Here is a 23,060-nt window from a genome sequence, read left to right as displayed (position 1 = left end):
AAAAAATAACGATATATTTAATAGGAGCAGTGGCGACTCACATTAGGTTAAATTTGACGCTATAGATTTAACAGTGTGGCATACTTGGCACTGATATCAGTGATTATCCACTGATTCAGATTTAGAGAGTAACAATGTATTTAGCGACATTAGAGGGAAGATTTTAGAGAGACATTAGAGAGATCATTAATTCACAATTTCTTTAAGAGACTGAATTGTAATTGCCTTTTTTGAGCCAAATAGAACGTCAGTGTGTAAAAAAGAATTTTTATTCTATACAATTGATACAAATAAATGATAACGCATACGTTTCGACCTCAGGGACGCTGTTCTGTAACTTTCTACACGTCTATATTGATAATTGTCGGTGTCGTTATTTTGCGCAGATATTTTGTGTAGTAAAACAGCTGCGCAAAACACATAACGACACCTCTACAGTACAGAAAGTTACAAAATAGCACCCCTTCTTTGGTTTGGGTTCTCTTCAGTACATGAATAAAAGAATACAAAAATCAAAATTGTATGGACACAGTCAATTTCATAATTGATCTTGCAAAGTATTAGATTCAAGTCAGAATTATCTTTTTTTTTAGCGAAACGTTGAGCAACATCATTAGCGCGTGATGTTCTCACATGTGTTATCACCTCAAATTCGTCCATTTAGATCGATGCGTTAAATTGCCAAATTTACTAAACATTGAATTTTTTTATATTGTTATTTATAAATTAAAATGATATTATTTCATCAAAAACTTACATAAAAGTGTTATGTGGAACATAATTGGAGATGTCGACGGCTCGCGCGCTATGAATCTAATGAAATTCTCGCGACAAACATCAAGCGATACAAAATCGCAGGAGAGAGGGGAGCAACAAGTCATAATAGATTAAAATATAGAAAATCAAGAAGTATCGTGACATTTTGTAAATTCAAGTCAATTATAGTCTGTTGTTTTATGTGTAATATTTCAGAAAACAGTCTCTTTTATAAAATCTTTTCTTCATCCACTATCTTTACGTTCTCCTAGTTAAATTCATATTTCCAATCTGTGCTCCGTAATACATAAAATGTATGCGTTATCATTTGTTTGTATCATGTGAAACGTATGCATTATCATTTGTTTGCATCAATTGTAAAGAATAAAAACTTTTTTTACACACTGATATCCTATGTTGGCTCAAAAAAAGGCAATTACAATTCAGTGATTTATTCGCCAGAGCCTAAATTGTCATTTTAATTCTTTAAAATAGTCGTAATAGCCTTGAGAAATAAATAAGAGATGTAAGAAGTAAATGAAATTAGTTAACTGCTCAGATTCTTTCAAATAAACAATGTCTATTTCTAAACAATCGGTAAGAAAACAAATTGCTTCTCTCTAGCGATTTTACGTTACGGCGATTTTTATGTAAAAAGGGATCCTTACTTTAATGCTCAATAAGGCTTGGTGAAATTTAGCTATCGTGCTTATCGTGCTACCTCCAGAAGGCGAATTATGCCCACTAAAAATCGCCGAGAAATTCGGAGCACGATAGCACGGTAGATTATGCAAATGATATTGGTATCGCAAAAAAAGCAATTCTCCCGAATATCTCCAATAAATTTCGCTATTCACCCTTGTAATCGAGTTCCACGTATATTTTCAGTGAGTAAAAACTACAATTTCATAATCTTATCTCGCATGGAGTGACATGTAATCCGAAAGGAGACGCGCTCGTATATCGTGTAAAACATTATCCTAACAGTTATATTACTCTCCTGTCGCATCGCGTGTAATATGACAAACAACATCTTAAAATAAAATCTGAAACTTGATCTTAATTTAATTCTAAAATATTTCCCGAGTAAAGTTATAATCCGGAAATGTCAGGGGTCGTATGTATAATACATGTGTTTCCTTTTTTCATTCATAAAAATAAAGAAGTTGTTTATTAAAGTTGTTTTATTAACTCAAAACTGATGCTAATTAGTACCGCCGGAATCAAACCTAAATAGATCAAAACTCACTCGTAGCGATACGTTAAAAATTGATGTACCTATATAGGAAGTAGGCTTGGGCATCTCGGATCTCTGTCGGTCCGTTGCTATTTGCTTTGGCAGCTAGTTAACGCGCATTTGACGTTATCGTACACGTAGATATTTTTGACAAGTTCACATTTTGAAATCACTCTTCGTGCTATTATTCTTTTCGCCCCTTGACAGACATGGATTTTGGAGTGATCAAGATCCTCGAAAATTTATGGTTCCCCAGAGAATCGAGAGATACAGAATTTCCAGACGTACGGATTTATTGTATCACAAAGGAATCGTAAATTATTGTTCCACATAAATGTGACTTCGGCTGCCTTCCAACAAGCAACACAGTGCGACATAGTGATCATGCCATCTTTGTTTTACATTGGCAAACAATAAGGATGTAATGATCCATTGTGCCATTTGTGTTGGAAGGCACACTTCATCAATTGGAAAGAAGATGTAAAGTTTATGTATCATTCGATAAATAAATATTGGTTCATTAAGATGTCTGCATTGTACGGCGATTCGAGTAATAAGTATGTATATACAAAATATTTGGTAAGAAATGAAAAGGCCTTATCGATCTGAGCTAGATTTTAATGTTTAATTAATATTTAAATTTTTATACGGGGTGTCTCATAAATATCGCATTTCCTCTTAAGAACGTATTCTTGAGATAATTTTGAGACGAAAATCCTAATACAAAAATGTCAAGGCTACAATATAGTTTCAATAATTGGTTAAAGATAGTTTGTTATTAAAAAATTATTATAGCCTCGATATTTTCGTATCAGGATTTTCGTCTTAGAATTTATTTATTAGTTCAAAAGAATTCAGAAATAATAATAGAGACTATAAAAGTAAAATAGTTTTTTACTTATAAGCATTTAAAGTTAGCTTATAATTCATAAAATTATTGTAGTATCGACATTTTCGTATTAGGATTTTCGTCTCAAAATTACCTCAAGAATATGTCCTTAAGAAAAAATGCGGTAGTTGTGAAACATCTTGTATATTTGTCCAGTTCTACAACTATACGTTAAAATCATTTTTAATCTTTAAACGCAATCTTAAACCGAAGTGAGGTAGTAATATAACAAATTAAATTGCCAAGCAATTTAATAATATAGATGCTAATAAACATACTACAAAAACAGTAAATAATTTGATGCTAATAAACATTTTAAAAAGTTAAAAATATATTATTTTATTTCTTATTGTTAAAAATATATGTTTCTATGAAAATTAACATATCAGGAAAATATAGAGATATTGCCCATAACTTTTGTAATTTGTCAAGATTGTATCAACTTTGATTTTTACGTGCCTCTCGCAATAGGTCGTACGCATAAAGCTGCCGTATGCATAAAATATCTTCGCATAAAACACGAAGGTGCTTCTTTCAGTATTCTTTCAGAATGTACGCTATGTCACCATTTTACAGAAGCGCAGCTAGTTTTTTGGAGCTTTTGTCCTTGAGTATTTAGAAAAACCAATGTCAATGTTTATTTTTACAACGCGTAACGATAAATTATTGTCGCGTTATGACACAGATCAAATAAAGGTTCATGCATAAAAGAGCATTTTAATCCTTAACGGTGCTAGCACCCCACGAAACTTACAAGTGGCGTTTCATAAATTAAACATAACACGGAAAAGAAGGGAAACTTGACTTCTTATAGATGCCACCGTTGTGACGAAAGATTAAAAATGTTCGTCTGTAAAGGAAATTCGCATAATAACATCATATTCAGCTGTCTAATCCGCCAAAGAAACACTGAAAGAAAAGTGTTCAATATTTGTGACATTGCGTAATAAAATAATTATGGTTAGAAGTTCCATTTTTATGGTTATTACTATTATGTTAGTAATAATAACCATATATAAGTTTTCTCAAACATGAAAAAATTGTACATTATGGTAATTTCGAATATTCGTATAATAAAACATCAAGATATAAATAGTAAATAAAATATATATTTTTATTCGGTAAATGCAATTGCAATTATAATAAATACAACTATTTTCTTAAATTCACTTATTATTTATATAACGATAATAACTAAAAAATATGTTAAGAAGAAATTAAACATTTTTTAGAATTAAAGAAATTTTTTCTCATCGAAGAAATTATTTTTCATTGCTCGAAAAAAATTTTCAAGCAATGATATATGTGACTATTATTAATAGAAGAATTGTCTATATTTGCATACACGGAGAGAACGATTTTGCTAAAGTATTCCATTTAACTAGATACAGATCTGAAAATAATTTTGTAGTTAGACTATCAAAAACAATTATAAATATATAAATATATAGATTATCAATATATAAATTATAAATATAAAGCTGTTCCGAAAAATGACTGTATACTATAATTAAATTATGATAATTACAACCATTTTTTTCTCTGAGTGAATGTGTCAAATATACTGTTAGATATCACAGATCCAATCCCTTGAGTTAAAAGTAACATTTTGTTGCACAAAGAATTATCTTTTGCAATAAACTGTATTTCAAATGCGCGTTTCCATATTTGGAGAATGTTCTTCTTTTAATTATAATGAATAAAACGAGAAATAACATTCATACATCGCGTAAATCGATATAAAATTTTTTTATTATATTGTTTACTGATCTGACGTGCGAACGTAAATTCTTAATGTAATTATAATACAAATGGATTTAATTTTTCGTTTTTGCATGTAAAATAATCTGTATTAATTAAAATGAGATAAAATACGCGAATATTGCAACCACGTGTGGGTTTCGCATTAAAAAGTGCTATTAATTAATTAACGATGCTTGCGGACTTCGCACGGATTGCGTGGAAAATTTGCCAAAAGACACAATATTGGCGGAACAATTGTTGCAAAGCAGTGCAGTAGGGATCATGATAAAAAAGGTGGTTCGTGCATTGTTCTAATTTTGTCGCGCTCGATGATAAACAGTTCACCCCTTTGCGAAGTGCGCCGATACATCTGATAAACAAGCGCGGACTCCAGAAACAATCTCGATCAACGTCAAATTTAACTTGTTATCGTTATCGCGAAAATATAACGTTGAAATTGAAGGGAGTGCATTTTGTTAAAAAAATAAAATTTAATTGATTCATTTTGTGCGTGCGTATTATTAAAACTTCATTTATCGCTGTGTATTTCTAAAAAGATTAATTAATGAAAGCTTGATTAAAAATATACACGGATGCAAAGAGCAAAAATCGGATAAATCGGAAACGACACACGGACGAGAAACACTCCCTTTGTTACAATATTTATTCCCAACGTGATTGCATTATAGTATGCGCAATAACAGGATGCACCTTTCATGCGAGAAATGGATTTTTTGTACCATATTTTTTCAAACAGACAATAAAGTCCACCAAATATTCCTAAGTAAATTACTTAATTTTTAGTAAAGCTTTGTTGAAAAGGATCTTAATTATTAAACTTTTAGAGAGTATTCAACTATATTATGGAAATATTTCATAAGAAAACAAATTCTCGACACGAACAGGTTGACTTGGATTTCGCCAAGAAATCGAGAGGAAATGTATTTCTGCTTTGCTTGTCTACATATCGCTTCACACTGCACTCTTGCTTGCCACTCTCGTAGGCACTTCATCCGGAGCTTTTTGCCCTCCGGAACATTTTCCATGGGGAAAAAGAGGAAGCTAGAAAAAGAGCTTGTGCGGTATATAAATATCTTTATATTATATATCACACCGCCCCTTGTCAGAGGCAAGTGACTTGATTAGAATAGAACGCCCATTAACGTGTCATAGGCTCTCGATTTCGATATTTCCACTAAATACAATGAACGGGAATAATTTGAGAAAATAATTTTTGAATAATTCGCGTGCGAATAATTTTTGAAAACGATAAAATGCCCTGCAATAAGCTCCTATATTTAGAAGTTGGAATAATTTAAATCTCTCTCTCATCCTTGTTTCCAGACGATCGATTTTAAAACTATAGGTTTATTTACTGTGAAAAAAAAAAAGAATATCTATGATTGGAGGCTGCCGAGAGACGAAGAAAATTAGATTTGGACGGAATTCGACAGAAATGCCTTCGTTTAACTTCGTTTAATATCACGCGAGATTGAAATGCATTTGTATGTATTTTTCCCGCGCGACGTAGATACTAAATTCGCAGGTGAAATGATGAACGATATATCAAGGTAATGTGTGTCATCGTCGCGCATTCATTGATAACAATCAACGTCACTTAACGTCACTTCGCCTCGCGCAATCGCGTCGTGTCGATATACAGGTTTATATGGGTTTATAGGTCGTAACAATGCAAACAATGACGCATGCACTCATCGGAAATCACCCAGCGTAATTTCTCTGCGTTGAGAGAACGAAGGATTTCGTTGAGCATCTGAAATGACGGACGGGTAATTAATCGGCATGGAGATGATGGGATGAGAATCATTGAAAGCCGACGGGAATTATGATATATGTATACATGACCGAGAGATATCCTGGAAAATCGGGGGAGCAACGAAAAGCTCTTAAAACGCTTGATAACGAAACGCAAATGTTTATTAACATAATCTTCCTAATGTTAAACGTTTTGTTCGCTATTATTAAGTAGTGCAGCGTAGCAAACTATTTTATATAGTAATTTCACAGTGTTAGTCCGTACGTTTGTCTGCAAGATTTCATAGAAACGCTTAACTTTAGAAATTCTGTTTGCAAGAGAACCTTGTTTAGATCCATCGATATAAATCTAATCAGGTGATTGTAAAGTCTGTTTTTTTTTCATTTTTTATTAACTTGTATACGGAGAGAATTTTTTTTTAATTTACCCTGAAAATATGGTAGTTGTGGTACAATACAATATTTTACAGATTTTTGCACTTTTCAGTAAAATTAATCACACTTATTTTATATTTTATTGTAGTTTTATTAATGAATGAGAGAGATTTACATAAAATTCTTCGAAATATAATACAATGTTACTTCACGACTATCATATTTTCAGAGTAAACGCTAAGAAAAAATTCTCTCCGTATAGTTTAGAATTTTAACCTAATGAATGTAAAAATTGGGGTTTTCTAGTTATGACTAATCACTAAACTAATGAAAAATTATATTAGTTTACTTTAAAAGTTATTCACTATAAAATCAGTTTAATTAATTTTGTAATTAATAGATAGAAAAGTATAATTTTTACATTATTATCAGATTAAATCTAACCACAAATTAAGAAAATAAAAAACCGGACCTAAGAGTTAAGGGGCAGGATCAAAGGTCAAGATCAATTTTAACGAAGTTCTTCCAATAGTTACAGGTTTCTCGCTATACTACTTAGTTATATTTGTTGCAAAGAGTTATTTTACCGCAGATCGTTATACAATTCTCTTTCTGTTTTAGAAATAGAATTATCGGAATTCAAATTTCGCGTTGAATCGCACGCTTCTTCTTCCTTCGCAAATTGCAATTTGCGCAGCGCAACGGTAATTTTTGTATGCAAATTTAGTTGGTCGGTTTTCGCTTTCCAGCAAAATTGTCAGTGAACGTAATTTCGTATCCGAATAAAATTGCCGTCTCGGTAGGGATGAGCTCCGCGGTTTATCCGATGTCCTGCAACGTCCCGGAATTCCCACGTGTGCAGCAACGGAATTTACAATAACGGATAACTCGAGCGAGATAAGAGATACTCAGTGGAAAATAGTTTCGTCCCGAAATTGTAAGTTGCTCCACGAAACGACGCGCGACGCGCCTTGAAATGACACTTCGGAACGAAAGTACGTGAGAATGGACAACTACAATGATCCTTTTATAGTCTCGCAGTTCTATACAAGATATTCGAGAAGCGATGAATGTGTGTTCCCTTAATTATTAATTAAATAATCTCGTTTAAGTTTAAACTGAAAGTGTTTGTCGGAAAATCTCACTTTGATTCGAGGTAGCTCCACGAAGACCAGTAATTTATCATAAGTTTGTAATTTTGTGATAAATTAAAGTTTTGATAAGACAAAGTTCAAGTTTTGATGAGACGAGTCTTTTTCTGAAAAAAGATTTTAACTGACGCTTGGTTCCTTTCGTATAAAGTTTGTCCAATTAGTCTAGGCGCGAGACAAAACAAAAACGGTCGTAAAATAATCGACAGTCGTTCTCGTCGAAGGGCCGCGCAGTTATTTCTGGAGAATTTCATGACGCTGCGTTTAAACGTGTTACACGAACATTTAAACGGTCCGATGTTGGGATAAATATTATTAACACATAGCACGCATATTATTATCACGTGCCGCACCACGTCAATTCCCCTCGTCAGGTCTTGCTTTCCTATGATACTTTTGAAAACGTGAAGGTCGATGATCGTTTTCGTTTGAGCCGCAACAAACGACTTGGACCCATTAGCGTCCGTCTTACTAATAAATATTGGCACCACTTGCTGCCAAACACTAAGATTATTTTCCACCAGTCATCGTCGTTCCAATTTTTTTGACGAATTTCAGACACCCGGACGTCTAAAAAAACTTGTGATGAGATGAGAAAATGACATTTCCTCCTCATAAAAATTGTGGTTCTCATTGTCAGCTCCAATCAAATTCGAAATATTGCAGCTGTTGAAATTAAATGATTAGATACTCTCTTGACAGATCTCGAATTTATTCGAATATTAATTTCTTGGAAAATTAATTGGAAAATTAATTAGAAAGAAAAAGCACCTTTCATATTTTTATCGTTTGTTCCAACCAAAGACGTAATAAAAACAGATTGCGTATTCCTTTGAAATTATCACTCGGTTTAGAAAGAGTGAGATAGTTTAAATCTCATATCGTTCTTTCTCTCTCTTTAATTAACCATATTATTATTATTATTAATCCTATAATATATATATGTATATACATTTATATGCATCCTTACATATGCATATATATTCAGTATTAAAACAAAGCTCGGTGAATTGTTGATGTAAATATTGTCGGTGATTTTACCATGTTGGTCAATTAATATTGTCGGCGAAATCAATGTCGGTTAAATGGTGTCGATTAAAACATTGTCGGTGAAATGATTATCGATAATTTTATACAAACCTGTCTTGCTTGTTATATTATTGCCGTTTTACTGCTGCTTTATTTGTACTTTTTAAAGCTTTTTTTTGTATTACTGATTTTGTGCTTGAAGGGACTTGTCCCAGAGCGCATAATAAACGATGCTTTTCCTTCTTTCTCTCTAAAATATTAAACTGAAAAGATGCTGTATAGTCCATTCGTCCTAATGAAGTTGCTAAGATCAGAGAATGAGCAAACTATATATAACTTATTACGTCTATGGCTCCAACAAAAGATACAAATACAAAACAAAGAAAAGTATTTATTAGTAATAAGAGTATTTATCATCTTGAGTACAATGTACCAAGATTGGCAAGTAACGCGTTACTTGTAACGCCGTTACTTTGTTGATCGTTACCTTGTTATAATAACGATTTGATAATGACATTGTGAATTTTTTATGATGGTAATGCTAACATCAGAGTTAGAAAAGTCAATCGTTACTTGTAATGGATTGAAAAAGTCATTCGTTACTGAAAAAAATAACTCCTAATTTGTAACGCGTTACTCGTTGTACTTATAATTTTTTCGGTGTAACGCATAATAGTGACAAGTTAATACTTTTCAAAGTGACTTTTCTAACTTTAGTACGACCTTAGCGTTTAGTTAGTTAGCGTTACCGTCATAAAAAGTTGCAACATCGTCATCAAATTGTTTACTATAAAAAGTAACGACAAAGTAACTGAAAAGTTTTGCCAATCCTGCAATGTACGATACAGATTTATACTTGACATACTCTAACGAGCATCGTAAAATATGTATATAAAATTGTACAGAAGCGGCCGTTACTTCGCCAAATCTGTCGGCGATAAAGCACCGAGCGGTTGTTTAATGTTGCAGTGCCAGGCGAAGACATCGGCGGAAAAGTTTCAAGGCGGGGAATTTGTCGGAAATTATGCGGACAAACGCGCCAGGATGGCCGCGAACTTAATTCGGATTATTTGCATCACGTCTCTGTCGTCTCTGAGGAAAAAAAAATCCCAGTTGTCGTCGTCCAATACACGGTTTTCCTAACAAGCTCGGGACGAAGTTCCAGTTTCCCTGCAGACATTTTGACCTCCTTAACGAGATCTTCGCAATATCCCATTTCACACGTTAATAATACTCACATTATTCTCGCATCTCTAGCTCCGAATTTTTTAATAGTACCTTGAGTTAATCGAGGTTTCATATGAAGACGAGCAAACTATTGTTTTAGTGAAATATAATAAACGACACAATTTCGCGAACCTCAATGCTCTACTTGAATAAACTTAATTTATAAAGCATACGAATTTTATCTGTGATTATATATAAAAACCATTATTTTAGCTTTAATACTATTTGCCAATAATCATGATTACTATTCCGAGAAAGATAATATTACTCCGACACGTTAATCTGATTTTTTGCAGATTTAAATCCCTTCTGCAAAATTTTCGCTTGTAGATTTAACTCAAATTATTCCTATATTAATTTCATAGATACTCAGTAACTGAAATGTTCATTCTGGTCTTAATTAAAGATAGCTGTCTATAAATGTGAGATGGAACAGATGTTGGCTGATGTGTAATCGATATGATTAATTCATTTCGGAGCTTTCCGAGTGAAACGAGGTGCTTAAGAGTTTCCTTGAGATACGCTGTATCCTGATCAGCTGTTTCTTTTGTTACGGGCTTCTCGTACTTGTGCGGTGAGTGTACTTAGGTACTTAAAAAATCTCGTAGCCAGGCGAAAAATCTATTCCCGGCGATGTAAGAGCTGCTTCTGGACGCAATGGAAATTTACTTACCACGATCGATCAACCTGGGTGCACGCACACGCTTAGTTACACTGATTTTAATGAGGCCGCGGCGAGGAAAGTGTCTAATTATATAAACGAATCACTGACGCGTCCTCCTTTTTATAGCTCCACTACGACGCTGAAGATAATTACGAATGCTATAAGCGACAATGTAAAACGCCTACATGTAAAAATAGGCCGACCCTGAATCATTATATCGTGACTAACAATTTTTGAATATAAAAAAATTGCGTATTGACAATGTCTTAATGTTGCAGGAAACTAATAAGTCAATTCTAAGCAGAATCGCAAGGCTCATAATTTGTTCTCATAAGACTTGTGACTGGTAAGAATTTATGACTGGAATGTTTATAACTTTATGCAATATCTTTACAGCAGTTTCTTGCTAACTGTAAGGTTTACGAGAAATCATATAAATATTTACGAGTGATCGTACGTCTTACGTACGCATAGAATTATAATTCCAGTCATAAGTTCTTACAGATCTTACGAGAATAAGTTACGAACTTTACGAATTGACCCATAAATATCGATGGAGATATGTTATCAATCGGCATTCGATTACTGTCCATCTTCATTAATATAACGTTAATCTCTGTTCAACTTTTTATCTTTTCCTAATTTTTAAAACTAGAATCTACATTAGTAGAGACTAAATGTTTAAATGGAACAAAAAAAATACACATCAAAATATTTTATAATATCAAATATTATCATAATATTATCAAACATAAATTTATACAAATCAGACGTAAATTTATTCAAATTTAGAAAAAATTACAGAAAATCGTGTAAATTTAAAGATATTTTCTTGGCTTATGCGTCAAAAAATTGTTAACGCCGACATAAAGTAAGCAAGATATTATGAGATACGATCGACGAGAAACGATTTTTGCGCAATTTCAGACGATCTCACTGAATTTAGAGCAATCGAATTTATAAGCTTATGTCGCGCACTGCACGAAATATAACATGCAGTTAAGACTAAAATAAACGTGCATCGTCGGATAATAAAATAAACAGGCGAACGATATTGTACCCCGAGATATTCCCGAGATTGATTGATTTTGCTTTCCTAGGTAATTTATTTTATTATATCATTCGTCACGGAACATAAGATGTTAATCGCAACCATCTGTCGAGGTTTTCATTTTTAGATTCCAGTAATCGAATGTAACCTTTAAATAAATTGAGATATTTGACGAAATTAATAATACAATTGTTACTTATATAATCAGAGTATTTTTCATCGTTAGCTTTGCTTTATTCCATGAATTTCAAATTTTATTATATAATTATATTTATATATTATATTATAAATTTTATATACATATTATAAAATATCATATTATATTTGGTACTTCTTTTGTTTATTTTTATTATGTTATATTTTGTTTTACTCTGGAACGTTACATAAGTCGCAATGTCTTTTGTCTATTATCTATCAAGGCTGCATAGTTTAGATTAGACTATCAAAATTAGGAGTCTTTTAAAATTTGGAGACACTCTAAACTTAATTAGAGACACCTCGATCCTAAGAAACCAGGTGGGCAGTCCTGCAAAGATTGCGTCAGATTCTGGCAACTTGTATGAGAGGAAATACTTGCGTATATAACTATATATAATTAATCATATAGACAGAATCAAGATGGACAAATATAGCTATTGCACGACAGACTAGGAAGTAGACAGGATGTTTGACGAACGTTAAATGATATTATTTATTCTGACGCAGCGACGCGCGACCACATCGTTGTGGATTTGTCAACGGCATTTCTCCGACGTCTTGCGACGCGAGCGCAACGTGACGATTGTATTATCTTCGTCGGAGGGGTATGGGCGACACGAGAAAAATGCGGCGCTTTTAAGTGAAAATAGTTTATTACTATGGAGATTCTCTCGCACGTAATGCACATGTACACAAATGGCTCTCTAGGGCTAAAAAGGGTCCATAAATTCTCCCGTCTAGCCACGTGGATTAACAGTCTCGGGAAAACGTGTCTGCTGATTTTAATCTCAAACTGCAGTACAAAAACTTTAGAAAAGTATCGATTTTTTTTTAAATTAGCTTCCGTTCTTTCTACATGGAAAAAAATGGTTTTGCTGAATATCTAAAAAATTAGATGCAAATTTAAAAATAATTTTGTTTGGACCATCAAATTAATTATGTAGATTGTTTAAAGTAATTGCTAAAATGTTAAACCATTTTACAGCCTTATCATCAACGTTTAAGCGTTTACATAATTATTTTGATAGTCCAAAATTATTTTCAGATCTACATCTAGCTAAATTTTTAGATACTTCAGCAAAATCGTTCTTTCCGAGCGTATAATGACATTTCCTGCAACTAAATCCCTTTAATTTATTATAATCCTGTCTTTACACAAATAGAGAGATTTTATGGACACTTGACTCTTATATGTATAAGAAGATACTCAATAATGGAAGTACGTTTGGTAATTCTGACTAGACTTAACTGTGTCTATAAATATTGGTCCTTTGAGGTAATAGGTTCATAACATGATCGGAGATGCTTAGAAAATACTCGAGAATTTCTTCGTCATAAAGATATAAACGCATCTAAATAAATAAATAAATAAATTACTACAATGTATGTAATACGAATAAGGCAAAATCGACTTGCGTAAGAATTTGTCTGAAATTCTTAAATTTATCCTGCAACTATATATCGAGTATAACGATCTATATCTGTCTCTGTTTATAGTAACAATCGTAATAATTGATATTTCATTAACGTCTGAATCCAACGTTGGATCGCTGAATCAGCAAATGTCAATATTTTGCTTCTGTTAGAGATTTCGCTTTAGTTTTGGACCCAAATAGCATTAACGGTATCGATATACTCTTTTCCTTATTCAAGAATACGGAGATGTCTTTTAGCGCAGTTTTGCAATGAATAGAGCTCACTGGAAATGACTTCGCAGTCTATACCAGTCATGGTTCGACTGTATCTAAACATTACTCGGTCTATACAATTGGTCCTGCCGGCTGCGAAGAACGAGGAACTCGAGAGATTACTCGAGTTATCTATAACTTACTGTCGACGTTTAATTGATAATTGATAATTGAAGATAAAATTGCCAGTATCGCGTTGCCGTATTATAAACGACACTTTAGTCCGAAACTCGATCGTCTTTTCGACATTTCTACCAAGTTCGATATATTATAAAATCAGGTACGCCTAAGAAAGGTCCTTTCTATCAAGAGCCACGTTTTAACATCAGATGAAAAATATATGAGACGTAATGGACACTATACGATCTATTTTGGAAGAATTCATAATTTATAAATACGTTTCTTCGAAGATTAACGTCGATGAATTATTAGATCGACGATTAACCCTCAAAAACTTTGGCTAATTAAAAACCTATTTTCTGTAATACAATCTTTGTCGTCCGACATATATATCATGACATAAATATTTTAGAGATAACTTTAAGCTGGTATTCATAGTCAGTTCTTATATTTAAGATCTTAAGTACAATTTTAAAATGTGACAAACCAATCACAGAATCATATTAGTATCTCAAACACTTACTTAAGACGGTCTTGAAATAAGAATCGACTATGAATATTAACTTAGGTTCGACATTCTTCTTCATCGTAGAATTCAATAATTCGAAACATTTTGTAATATTCACTGTTGGAGTTCACTTCTTATTTCTTGATATGTGCTGCGTGCAAAATGGTGCCAGAAGCTTCACCTGCTGCGAATGAGAATAATATTTGTGGGGCTCTACGATATTTTAAACTAATTTAAAGCGAAGGATTATGGCTCGCTATGCCACTCCGCGTATATTTGCTGCAAATATTCGCGCTACAAGACGCGCTTTAAATAAATATTGTACATGTATCGAATTGATCATACATAGTTCGGTTCAAATAAATATATGAGATATTAAAAACACGGGTATAATTACTCTCTAAAACATTTAGAGTCTCACTCTAAAGAGTAAAATCTCACACTTAAGGGTTGAAAATTGAGCCACACTTTTTCAATACTAGTTCAATTTTCATTCTTTAGAATGAGACTACATTCTAAAGAATTTAGAGAGCAACATTTGTATTTTTGAATACGCATTCATTCATAAAATATCGGGTATTACAAAATATTCATGGGTTAATTAATGAGAAGGGAAGACCGGACACATTGAAGAGAGCTCGCTGAGCAATTCTCGCACGTTGCACATAATACCTTCCTTATTGAACTTTTCCGATAGCAGCGATGATGTGGAACGATGCGTACGAGCGGAAGATCGATCCGCGAATGGATGTGACCGCTAAACGTTTCATCAGACGCACTAATAAAAAATCGACCTTGACATTGTTGAACGACATAAAGGCAGCTTTATACATCTTTATATCCCATTACAGCGAACGCGCATCTTCACTCGGAAGTAATACATTCATTCCTTTCCGCAATAATTTTATTGCGCGTGCAGCCACAAAGAGTGTACATATTTAAAAAGAAGAACATGTTCACAGACATGTTTTCATTCCTCGCTGAGACTCTCGTCCGGCCGGTCGTCCTCGTCGTCCTTGTCGATCAAGCCTGATCATCCGGGCGGCGTCTTCTTCTGCTTGGTGAGTTCTAGCAGTACCGGATAATGCAGATCTGGACAGTACTCCGGACTATTCTCCAACAGCTCCAGATGTCTCGACCACACCATGTCGTCGTACCGTTCTGTCTGGCGTGCTATGAAGCCACGTTTGATCGACGCCTCGGCAAACTTCTGGAATGTCGTGCCGCGTCTAGGTGCCATCACCAGGGCGACCCCGTCGTCGGTCAGCCAGCCATAGATCGTCTCCACCAGATCTAGACGAGCATCGTCGAAGAAAAGGCAGTCGGCGCTCAAGATCACGTCGTAAAGACCCGACGGTAGTCGAGTATTTTCGTCAGTCGTCCGGGTCTATATCGAGAAATCATAATAAAGAGTCCAGATTTCAATCTGGCGGCTGAGACAAGAGACGTGATCGAGTCAATGTATTCGCAAATCTCGACTTGGAATACGTGTGTCGCTCTGATTGAAATCATATAAAGTCCGAAGAACGATAGATTCGCTTTATATAGGTATATTTTCGAAGAGTACTCACACGAGAAGTTTGGCAACTCGTAAAATCGAGAGAATCTGAAACTTTGTACAAATGTAAAAGATAGCTTAAGAACTTTAATCGTTTCTCGTGACGGATAAAAGACGGTTTTACCAGATAAAATAATTTGTCGAACCTTTAAAATAATTTTTTTAGTGATCTCTGTCATCAAAACAATTTTAAAAAAATCAAAGGAAAGTTATATAACATTGTTATTCATGATCTGTAAATAATTGGTGTAACAGACAAAATGTTATATCGACTCGAAAAAAAGGATTATAAATTGCTGCACGGAAAGAATTTACTGTAAAGATTTTACCGTAATATTTAAAAATTTAGCTAGATACAGAAAATAATATTGTTGGACTATTATATATACGAAATAATAATTATATAGGAAATTCAAGCACGATGAACTGCAAAACATTTTTTATATTCTAGCAACCAACTTGAGCGTTCTACATATATTATTTGATATTTACAAACAAAATTAACTTATGTAATTTGGAAGTTTTAACGTAGTACAATTTTATTATATTAAGAAACAGTTTTAAAGATTGTTATACTTACATTTGCGCATTAATTTCGGCGCTTAACTCTTATACGTTCTTATTAATTCCACTTGTTATTGCTTAACATTAAGAGTTATTATTATATAAAATATATGTATTACTTCAGCTTACATTGTCAAGAAAGGAAAGAGTCTTATTATTATATACAGGGTGTTTCCAAATTAAATCGCAAAACTTCGGGAGCGTGTAGAGGAGTAAAAAACTAAGAAAAAAAGTCCTATAGACATATGCTCGTTTTTGCTCCGTTTCAGAGAAATCGAAAAAAAATGTTTTTTTTACCTGCAAGATTAAATGGGGACCGTTTTCTAAATTTCTTGGAGAATGAATTTTCTGACTATTTAGAAAACATCCCATTACAACAACGTACTGAAATGTGGTTTCAATTAGATGGATGCCCTGCTCATTACAGCAGAGTCGCTAGAACCTGGTTAGATAGAAAATTCCCACAACGATGGATTGGACGTGGAGGAGCAGTACATTGGGCAACTCGTTCGCCCGACTTAACGCCATTAGATTTCTATGCATGGGGTACTCTGAAGCAAGAAGTTTATTCTTCGCCTATTCAATCAGAGCAACATTTGAGAAATCGTATCGTAGCTGCAGCGAACAGAATATCGCAAGAACAGTGCCTGGCTGCTACAAGAGCCGTGTTTGACAGATGCAATGCTTGTATTGCTGCAAGAGGTGCACATTTCGAACAAAATCTTCATTAAAAAGTTTATAAATAAAATAATTAAAATAATAAATTAAATATATTTTTTTCTTTTTTCGTGATTTCCTGCGAAACAAAGCAAAAAGGAGCATATGTCTATAGGACTTTTTTTCTTAGTTTTTTACTCCTCTACACGCTCCCGAAGTTTTGCCATTTAATTTGGAAACACCCTGTATTTCAACAAAATTATTTTCAGATCTGTATCTAGCTAAACTTTTAGATATTTCAACAAAACCGTGTTCTTTCCATGTGTATATCTTGATCAAGTTTATTCACGATATGTTTCGTGGTTTCGATTTGACCAATAAAATAACTATCGTTCCCATATTTTTATTTTATTATTTGAGTCCCATGAAGGATATATCAAGTGAAATCAATGATCTTCAATGTATCAAATTAAAAAGAAGAAATCTACAGAAAACTCGACCGTAAAAATCAGACGTTGAAAAGACGTATCTTTCAATGTCGAACTTTTCAGATAGATTCGACAGTGGTTTTCGCATAAATAGACGAAGTCAAATGGCCGCTTTTGCAATCTCAGTCGATCGGTCAAATGATCTTCGATTTTGGTTGGCTAGTGAAAACCTCATCGGTCAAGTGGAAATTTCCCACAAAAAAGATGCCAATTGTGCGGAACGTTGCGAGCTACCGGAAGAGCACAGAGACTACATTATAGAGACTACCGGAAATGGAGCTGAGGTACTTTAGCCGGAAATATCCGAATGATGCATTTATATATCTGAACCGGAAAGACGCGGGGATTCTAAGCTCTCATGTGACTGTCCTTCGTGGTACATATCGATAAGAATATACACTACATTAAATATATTTTTTCTAGCTACTAGCCCTTAGGAAAATTTACTGTAAAAAAAGTTAAAGTTTTTAAAAGTAACCTTTCAAATGTAAGAGTTAACTTAAAAAATTTTGAAATAATCTAAAATGATTTAAGAAATTTTAAAATATTTCAAAGCTAATTTTAAAAGAATCTTAGACAAATCAAAGGTTTTAAAAACTGACTTTAAAATTGTCTTCAAATATTCTAAAGAATGGAAAAATACTTTTAAAGTAATCTCACTAAATCTTAGGTAATCCTAAAATAACATTAAAGTTTAAAGTTTTTCTATAATTTTTGATCTTGGAAATATAAAGTTCCAATGAAATAAACTTTTCAGAATATCCATCTTATAATTATATTTAAAGTGTAGGAAAGATTAAGCTGAAATAACATAAAATCTTTAAAGTATTTCAAGGATGACTTATATAATCTTAGAACACAAACTGGACGTTTTATTCTTTTCATTGCATCTGGAATTTTTAAAGTGCTCTTAAGTTTTAAAGTAAGGCTAAGTTAACATAATTTACCCGCGAACATAGTACTTGACACCGTCACTAGAGGGACACGGCGGTGCTACATTTTCTCGTAAGTAAGATTCAATACAGGATACACTGAAAAAAACGCATGTAATTTTACATGGATTATTCATAACTGGAAAATTGTCTAAATATGATTAGAAATTTACAATTTCCAGTAAATTTCCAAGCATATTTATGTAATTTAGATAATTTTCCAGACATATACATGTAATTTCCATGTAAAATTACATGTATTTTTTTCAGTGAGAATAAAAGACAGCATTATGAGATTTTTCATTCGTGTTATAACCAAATAATTTTTTAATTGCGAGCTTCTTTATAAATAAAAGAGGCTTACCTTGAAATTTAAACAAATTCATAATTTTTACAATTATGATTTTAAAGAAAAACTTCAAAATTGTTAACATTGTTTTTTCTAATTTACAAGTTTCTTTAGTCTCTTTCGGTTTCTTCAGTTCCTTTCAGTGTTTTCTTAAGTAAGTTTTAAAGTTACTTTAATGAAAATTTTAAAGTGTTCAAATTTACCTTTCATATTTTTTAGATTTTCTCTACACATTAAGTTTTAAGTATTTTTTTAAAGTTTTCTGAAATAAATTTTCCCAAGGGAGACCTTTTAAATTTTTTAGTATTTTGCTTAAAAATACTAAAATATTAAAAGATTAGCAATATCAGAATATGATAGCGACATGTAAAAAATTAAAGGCATTACAAAATAAGTTGATAAATTTTAATCTGTGAGAAGCCTTAAGTTCATTAAAATTAATTTCCGATATTGATCTAAAAAATTTGAGTTAAATTTTTGTTCAAAAAGAAATTCAGATGTAACATAAAATTTTCGCACATATATTTTCTAGAATATCTCATAAATAAGCAGTGACAACCACATTGTGATAGTATGACATCTCGAAATATGCTACAATAAGTCTTTGTTACGTGACTCTATAACACAGCACATGCTACGCAAGAGATACGTTCTTTCATGATGCCGTTTACAACATATTTTATAAATAGCATAAATTAAGAAAATAGCATAATTAAGCATAAATAGCATAATTAAGAAAAAAAATTGATCAGTTCTCTAAATTTGAATCAGTGGATTATCAGTTCTAAATATGTCACTGTATAATCAGTGAAATTTAACTGAAAAAGAAAAGAAGTTTGAGCATAATAATAATTAAAATACCGGTACGTGCACATCAATTCCAAAATAGATGGAATGTATATTTTATCTAAAGCAAGGATCAAGGATTCCATGTATTATTGATTTTTTAATTGAATTGCACTGTAAATTCACTGATCACCAATGGCATATTTGGGATTGATAACTCTTGATTATTCACTGACTCAGATTTAGGGAGAGACTTATCGTTTTGCCAAACTCTCAGAATCTCTCCTGTCCTTAAACTTTTCTGATTTCGGGGAAATTTTTTTAAAAGCGCCAACTCTATTATCGCGAAAGTATGAACCACTCTTCGATCCCGGATCATCGTTCCTCTATTTATTCTATGACTCCCGACTGCATTACGCTACCCTGACAAAGCCTCAATTTTTCTATTCATCGGCCCACAATGACCGCAATGACTCATTGATCATGGCAACGAGCAGCGCATTGCTGTCAGAACGTGCAACCGCGAAACCGGGTGTGTCGATATCCGATGATCTGTCATCGATTACGGTTAGCGAACTCGTCGCTATCGTCCTCGTTACAAATGCGAATCACGTCGCGGTCGGAGTTTACGAGACGCATTATTCGATCGCAGGGTCGGCAACCAGGCTGAATTCTATGCCGCGATTAGCAAAGTACGAAGATGACCTTTCGATTCCCAAAGTCACTTATAGATTCTTGGAATTCATGTAAATGCAAATGTTTAGCTTTCTCGCACTTCCAAGATACATTTATCTAATTGTAAGACCTGTACATACCGCTGGGAATTTAAGAGCTCGAAAACAAGTAGGTGTTTCATTGGAAAAATTCCAACGTATTTCTTATTATTGTACGAATTTATGGTAATTTAATTTTATTTATAATTTAATTTATGGTAATTTAATTTTTCTAAGTAGCCAATGTACGAATAGATCTTTATTTAATGTAAACGTTAACGTATGTGTCGTGATGATAAAAGCTAAAAAATGCCTTTCTCATTAACATTTTCAATATTTAATTTCCGGCCTTTTTGTAGCTGCGTACCATTGTAGAAGCATCCCCGTTTCAATATCGCTTTGAGGACGTGCTTTTTTATATTTTTTACTATGCGCCCACAATTCTTTGTTCATAGAAATCACATCGAATACAGTCTATTAAAAAGCAATGGAAATACGTTTCATATTCTCTAAATCTGAATCAGTGGATAGTCACTGATTACCCAGTGGCATACTTGGCACTGGATAATCAGTGAAGTTTAATTCAAAAAGAATGTTTGAATATTATATGTATAGTTAAAATACTGATATTTGCACGTTAATTTCAATCTTCCAATACTATATTCATGAAATTTATGCATTAAAACAAGGTTAGTTAGATCACATAATAAAGATTAGCTAGGTTAGAAATCTCACATTTCATTCACTGATTACCAGTGGCATACTTGGCACTGATATCAGTGATTATCCACTAATTCAGATTTAGAGAGTACTGAAGAAATAAAAATGGTGAATAAATGTATTTATGATATACAACTTCAAAGAAATAGTGTAATGCTTCTGCGATCTAATTTAAAATGAATTTTTATAAAAAAAATCTGGAAGCTCTCTGCGGAAATTAAAGCAATTCAAGATGCGATTCCTGTGATTTATCGAGTATCTCTTCAACGATTGAAGAATCCTCTTAATGTTATTTCTATTAATTCTCGCCTGATTGCCGACTCCACACTGAGAGAAATGTTTTGTATGATACGTGACATATAAAAATTTACTTTATAATTTAAAATTATTAATTAGCCTAACCAAATCTTGATTAGAACAACAAAATTTTTAACTTAAAAAGTAAGAAAGTTTTTGTAAGAGTCACATATACAAAACATTTCTCTCACAATACAATAGTTTCAATGCGCTATTTTAATCGTTATAACTTTGAGAATAACATCGGACTATCAATTGCTCTTTCAAGATCAAATTTGGACATTCACCTTAACGCGGTTACCGTTGATCATCGTCTGTCGAAGGGCCCTGGCGGCTTGAGCCCATTGAACGACTCCGCATTCTACCAGATGCGTCATGTCGTTCCTGGCGACGATGCAGCGCACGTTGTCGACGCTAGTCACGTTACCGTCCGTGAGGGTGACGGTGCTGGGATTGCAGTATTTGGCGGCGAGTACACCGGCCAGACAACTCATGCCACCACCAAGTTCAAGGACGTTCCGATTCCGGCAGAGGCCGTGATTCCTCAGCAGATAGTAGGCCAGACACTCCTCGGACGGCCACACGCACACGTTGCCAGTATTGTTGAAGCCGATCAGCTCGCTCGCTGTGAAGCACTTGCTTATCCGACGTATCTGCACGTTGTATGACCGACCGTCCAGCTGAGTGGAATACTCGCACCAACTGAACTCGCCGTCCGCCAGCATGTTTTCCAGCAGCGCGCATTTCAGCAAACCAAAACTGGTGAATCGTCTCACCGACACCTCCTCGTCGGACTCGCTGCCGATCGGTTCTGGCGAGCCTGTCAGCGCTCTGGCTAAGATGCGCCATCGACGTAGAGCGCGAGTACTCCTCTTTGAATTGAGAGGGTCATTCGTCTCGATCGAGAGTGTCTCCCTACGGGAAAAAATCTCCTGCGACATATCGCAATCAGGCACATCGATCGGTACTCGATAACATGTACAGTTTCCAGATTTTCTTTTCAGATTATAAAATTTTATATTTCAGAGGAAAGATTATTTCTTATTATTTCTCCCTGATTTAAATGTCGATTTTCGACTGCATGCAATCATATGGGTGGATGTTCACCGGAAAGATAATCTTCTAATCAAAGAATTTCGTTGAAGGCTTTTATTGGAGACTTCGTCAGTGAACTTTCACTTCACCGCTGCTGCGAGCCCGTGGAAGGCACGTGGGGACGACGCGTGTTCCTCTTCATCGCTGGTGAATGGTTTGCCGGTTCAGTCGGCGGATCGGGCGGAATCCTCGTCGGCTCCGCGTCCTTCTTGCCGCAACCGATCCGAACACCGAATGCATACTTCCTTTCTGACGATACTCCGCCTCGAGGGCTGCTCTCGCCCGGCAAGGACGAGGATGGACGAAGGGATGGAACAAGACTAAAAGCACCAAGTCAAGTTCTAACTCGCGCCACGCGGACGATGAGCGTTCTCCACGCGTTGGATCAGCGCCTGCGCGACTCCTCTCTTCGTTCCCTCTTCCTCGCGCTGGTCCTCTTCCGTCCACCTTCCGCACCGTCTCCGCGGGTATTCCCCAAGACGTCGTATT

At 34.1% G+C, this 23,060-nt stretch overlaps 2 protein-coding genes across 4 annotated transcripts in view; both read right to left on the bottom strand.

Moving 5' to 3' along the window:
• The window catches only part of LOC108726011 (WW domain-binding protein 4), a 46,644-nt gene that overhangs the window by 11,837 nt on the left and 11,747 nt on the right, over positions 1-23,060 (bottom strand). Inside the window, exon 1 of one of the 3 annotated variants that reach the window (XM_018453365.1) lies at positions 758-801. The exons of the other annotated variants lie outside the window; for them this stretch is intronic. Coding sequence (XP_018308867.1) covers positions 758-759 — 2 coding nt within the window. The 5' untranslated portion in view covers positions 760-801. Of the gene's footprint in view, positions 1-757; positions 802-23,060 lie in introns of those variants that run through there. 3 annotated transcript variants of the gene reach the window in all.
• LOC108726012 (calmodulin-lysine N-methyltransferase) lies at positions 14,992-22,458 on the bottom strand. Its single transcript, XM_018453367.1, has 2 exons — positions 21,764-22,458; positions 14,992-15,799 (listed from the first exon to the last, which is right to left on the bottom strand). Exons 1-2 carry the CDS (start codon positions 22,415-22,417, stop codon positions 15,446-15,448), a joined length of 1,008 nt encoding a protein of 335 aa, XP_018308869.1. The 5' UTR covers positions 22,418-22,458; the 3' UTR covers positions 14,992-15,445.

Source organism: Mycetomoellerius zeteki, unplaced genomic scaffold (assembly GCF_001594055.1).
Source record: "Mycetomoellerius zeteki isolate Tzet28-1 unplaced genomic scaffold, Tzet1.0 scaffold379, whole genome shotgun sequence".
Taxonomy (NCBI): Eukaryota; Metazoa; Arthropoda; class Insecta; order Hymenoptera; family Formicidae; genus Mycetomoellerius; species Mycetomoellerius zeteki.
The sequence above is the reverse complement of the archived record's forward strand: the minus strand, read 5'-3'. Positions and strand labels throughout refer to the sequence as shown.